Consider the following 5,000-nt stretch of genomic DNA (forward strand, 5'->3'; position numbering starts at 1 on the left):
TCTCAAAGGGAGAAATGCAACAATTGTTTGCAATTAATGAGTGATTCTTATCACAAAATCTTCAGCACTCTGCAATACTCGGGTGCAACCAATGTTTCCTGTTTACCGGTGTCCATTAATTGTTATTGCTAACAGCAATCCATGACAATGTGTGCAAAATGCACAAAATGCATCTGAAAAAAATAATCAACACACTCAGAATGCAGAGGTGGTATAAATTAATTTCATGTTGTTTTTTAATGTATATCAGAATATATCAGAACGTTCTACACTAATACTGTACCTATAGATTTATAATACACAGCAATAGTCTATTCTCATTCTGAAACCGATACCTTTGTGCGTCTACATTCTCTCAGGTAAACAAACTTTCTTGGTTTCCTCACCCATCTCCTCACCCATCTCTTCCTTTCTATTTCTGTCTGACACACACACACACACACACACACACACACACACACACACACACACACACACACACCTCTGTCTGACATTCTCTCCTTTATTCAGACGTGCACAGACACACACACACAGACACAGTTTCAGAGTCAGTCTTACCCATGGCGAGACCCAGCAGCTTTTGCACTCGAGAGTTCACACCCACGATCCGGTACAGGCCCTGGTCTTCAATGCCTACCCACACACACACACACACACACACAGTAGGTTTCAGCAGAACAAACAGATACTCCAAAGGATTAACTGTTCACTAGAAACTATTTGATTCAGGCAAACATACCCCCCTACACACACACACTCATACACAGAAACATACTTTGATCACTACAATCTTTATATCTAATATAAAGTCTGAAAAATAAAAATAAATAAACAATATCTAAACAAAATAAACAAATATACTGTATATCCTTTTAGAAAACAAAAGGATATACATTTTTTCCTTGCTTAGCATGTATGTGAACTATGACAGGCATGCTCCTATGTAACATGTATGTGAAAGACAAGAAGCAGAGCACTGGCATACACAAACATACCTCTGGTTTCCACCGCATAGATGAACTTCTTCACCACGTTGAAACCGGTGACATCCAGCTGAGCCACTAGGAGAGGAGGAGAAGGAGGAAGAGGAGGAGGAAGAGGAGTGAATAAAAGGGAAAGAAAAGAACACTGTAGTCTCTCTTGTGCCATGTCTCTAAGGGACCGTGCGGAGGAGAACACACACGCAGTACAGTACAGTACTTACTGGCTTCATTCTGACTGTCCTTATTCATGTTGTACACCTAGGGAAACAGAACATACAAGTGAGTACGCTTGCGCTTGTGTGGGTGTGCTTGTTTGTTTGTGTGTGTGTGTGTGTGTGTGTGTGTGTTTGCGTGTGTGTGTGTGTGTGTGTGTGTGTGTGCGTGTGTGTGTGTGTGTTTGCATGTGTGTGTGTTTCCGAGCCTGTGTGTGCATGTGTGTGTATATGTGCATGCATGTGTGTGCGTGAGTGAGTGTGTGTGCTTGTTTGTGTGTGACTGCACGTATGTGTTTGCGCAGTGTGTGTGTGTGTGTGTGCACACGTGTGTGCGTGTGTGCGAGAGTGAGTTCACGTGTACGAGTACAATCAATGCCAATATAGCACTTCCGCTCCACCAATCAAAGCCACTGTAACGCTCATCTACTCCCCGTGCTTTGCTGGTTCCCCTGGTCCCCCCCCCCCCGGTCCCCTCGGCCCTGCGCTGCCCTACGCCGGTTTGATCCGCGAGCGCGGGCTCTCTGAGGACAAGGCGGCTGCATCACCGCCATAAGCATCACCATGACAACACATCACGGAGGCAGTTTAACGCCGGCGTAGAGCGGGAGATCCACACGGACCCTCATAAAAAAACACGGCAACAACCAGAGAGGATTGAGGCTGCCGCCATAGGCTGGCTGTCTGTCTGACCAAGATTAGACCATTGTAAATGTGGACCATTCTGTAAGTGTTAGAAGTAAGAGTCCCCATAGAGGGCTTGAGAGACTGCATGTGTGTGTGTGTGTGTGTGTGTGTGTGTGTGTGTGTGTGTGTGTTGAGGAGAGGGGGGTGTTTTATACGCACTGGTTCTCGGCCATCCATGGCCTCCATCCATAACCTGCGATCCTCCTCTGAAAGAGCCTGCATGGTGATCACACCAGGCCTGGAAATCACGCACACACATACACACACACACACACACACACACACACACACACACACACACACACAGTGTTAATACACCAGAGCCTGCTATCCTTGTGATCTAGATTGGCTCTTGAATGCACTCAATTCATCACATTCAAGTTTTCAATTAACACACACAAGTTTTCAATTAAGCCCCTCTAATCTCAGTGTCTACAACTCAACACCAGTCAACTTCCAGACCTTCACTTCACTGCCATTATGGTTTGTGAGTGTGTGTGTGGTTGTGTGTGTGTGTGTGTGTGCGTGTGTGTGTGTGTGTGTGTGTGTGTCTGCATGTGTGCGTGTGTGTGTGTGAGAGAGAGTGTGTGTTTCTTGCGTGACTGTCTATCATGTAATGCCACAGACCGTTTCCTATTTTACTTGCTGAAAGTTAGCAGCGCATAAATTCCAGCCTCATGCCTATCCTGATCCCTGAGCCTTCACAGGTTTCCTTTTCTGCTTGAGGAGCTCTAATCTGCCCTTGGAATTCCCTTGGGATTCCACTAAGAACTCTTAATCAACCTAGAATGCAGGTATGACCTTTGAAGGTTCCGTGTAGGGTATAAGGACTATAAATAGCAAAGTGCATAGAATCCTGATCAAATGGGTATACTGACACAGGAATCTCACAGAGCAGAGAGAGAGAGAGAGAGAGAGAGAGAGAGAGAGAAGGAGAGAGAGAGAGAGATTTGGGGTTGGCCCCACCACTGTTTCCATCTGTGGTTAGACAAACTTTAAAGAGAGCCTCGAAATGTTTACCGTCTGCCAACTTTATACCTGCCAAGTGAGGCTCTCTCTCTCACTCTCTCTCTCTCTCTCTGTGCACGTCTTTCTCTGTCTCTTTTTTCCTTGACTGTGCGCTAACACCGCCCCCTGCTGTTCGTAGATCTCACCGGTCGACGGACTCCACATCAAAACAGAAGCGCTTCTCAATGGAGTCTGTTTTCCTCCGTATGCACGACTTGAGGACGAAACTCTCCTCGTCTCCCTGACAAACACACACAGAGCATTCAATGGTTAGGGTGGAAATGACCACATCAAAACACACTTTAAACAGTAAAACCGAGATCTGTGTGTGCCTGAAGAAAACTTGCTCCAACCACAAGAGAACCCAAACTTTGTTCTTTTACTCTTTGTACTTCTACTTCTCCTTGCTTTTTGTTACCAGATGGCAGAAGGACAGAATTTTCAAGCAGGAAGCATTTTGTGAAAAGATGGTGTCCTAGCATAAGGACAATGACTTAATGTTCACAATAGTGTCCAATTCCTGTCGAGACAAAAACCCTCAACACAACACACCGTTCTTGAATATGAGTGGGATACAGTCTGTCTTTTTGTGTGTTCCCGTGAGGGTACCTGCAGTCCTAGTTATGAACAGCCAAACATTTTTCAAACGTATCTAATTTGAACGCTACACAGAAGCAACTTTTCTGTGTAAAGAGATCAGAAATGATTGTCCATAGAAATGCTTGTGACTTTAAGGAGCCTTGATCTCAGCAATGTACTGTATCCACTGCAGCGACATCTTAAAGGGGCAGAGGCACTCCAACATTTGTTTTGACATTGCCTGCTGTTGACTGGATGGAACTGTGGTTTATGCAACCCAGGCCACTCTGTTTGTTTAGCGTTTACAGAGACAGGACTGTGTACAACTGTGGGTCAGAGGATTTTTATTTTTATTTTTTTTGAAGATCCAGAGGCTAATGAAGAAACATGTCCCTGCATCTGACTAAATTTGCACTGAAATAGAATCAAGGACTACAGTACACTCAATTCTAAAGTGCAGTGAATAAAGACACACTTCCAGCTCTTTGTCTTTTTCCTCTTCCTCATTAAACACACATAATCGTATCATAGATTCATATTTTGCAATGTAATGAGTAGAATAGAACCAATGAATTGTGACAGTATCATTACTGTGGGCAAAGTATTGTGACAGCATCCATTTGAGACTTATACTCTGCGATTCCCACCCCTTTTGTGTGTATGTGTGTGTGTGTGTGTGTGTGTGTGTGTGTGTGTGTGTGTGTGTGTGCAGGCGTGTGTGTGTGCATATGTGTCTGTGTGTGTGTGTGTGTGTGTGTGTGTGTGTGTGTGTGTGTGTGTGTGTACGTATGTACATGTCTGTGTATGTGCATGTCTGTATGTGTGTGTGTGTGTGTGTGTGTGTGTGTGTACGTATGTGCATGTCTGTGTATGTGCATGTCTGTGTGTGTGTGTGTGTGTGTGTGTGTGTGTGTGTGTGTGTGTGTGTGTGTGTGTGTGTGTGTGTGTGTGTGTGTGTGTGTGTGTGTGTGTGTGTGTGCGTGTGTGTGTGTGTGTGTGTGCATGTATGTTGGCCCTCTTAGATGTTAATGCCCATCTAAGAGTGGCTCTTCAGAAGCTGTAAGTATGCCAGCTCACCATGCAGCCCATGATGTCTGTGCCAAGAGAGGATGCAAACATCACACGCCAGTGAGAACAAGGGCTGGCATTCAGCCAGTGCCACTGTGTACCTCTCTATCTCCTCTCTCCATTTCCCTCTCTCCCTCTCTTCTATCTATCATCTGTCTATCTATCAATCTCTCTATCTATCTATCTATCTAACAATCTACTATCTATCTATCCATCCATCTCTGCTAGCACAAGTGAATGAACTTGCAATTGCTAAGAGATCCACTTTATCCTCAGCAACACTGGTATACACACACAATACGCACAACATAGTTCAGCCCTTGAGATATTGCAAATAAATACTGCACACACATATATATATATATAAATACATATTACATATATATAAATATATATATATATATATATATATATATATATATATATATATATATATATATATATATACATACAGTATATACAT

The 5,000-nt window shown here is 43.8% G+C and overlaps 1 protein-coding gene across 1 annotated transcript in view; it reads right to left on the reverse strand.

The window, feature by feature from the left end:
* Positions 1-5,000, reverse strand: part of LOC134080525 (rho GTPase-activating protein 26-like) — a 65,918-nt gene that overhangs the window by 22,765 nt on the left and 38,153 nt on the right. Inside the window, exons 10-14 of the mRNA XM_062537022.1 lie at positions 3,037-3,131; positions 2,042-2,120; positions 1,205-1,241; positions 996-1,061; positions 559-633 (exon numbers count right to left, since the gene is read on the reverse strand). Coding sequence (XP_062393006.1) covers positions 559-633; positions 996-1,061; positions 1,205-1,241; positions 2,042-2,120; positions 3,037-3,131 — 352 coding nt within the window. The remainder of the gene's footprint in view (positions 1-558; positions 634-995; positions 1,062-1,204; positions 1,242-2,041; positions 2,121-3,036; positions 3,132-5,000) is intronic.

Source organism: Sardina pilchardus, chromosome 5, assembly GCF_963854185.1.
Source record: "Sardina pilchardus chromosome 5, fSarPil1.1, whole genome shotgun sequence".
NCBI classification, from domain to species: Eukaryota; Metazoa; Chordata; class Actinopteri; order Clupeiformes; family Clupeidae; genus Sardina; species Sardina pilchardus.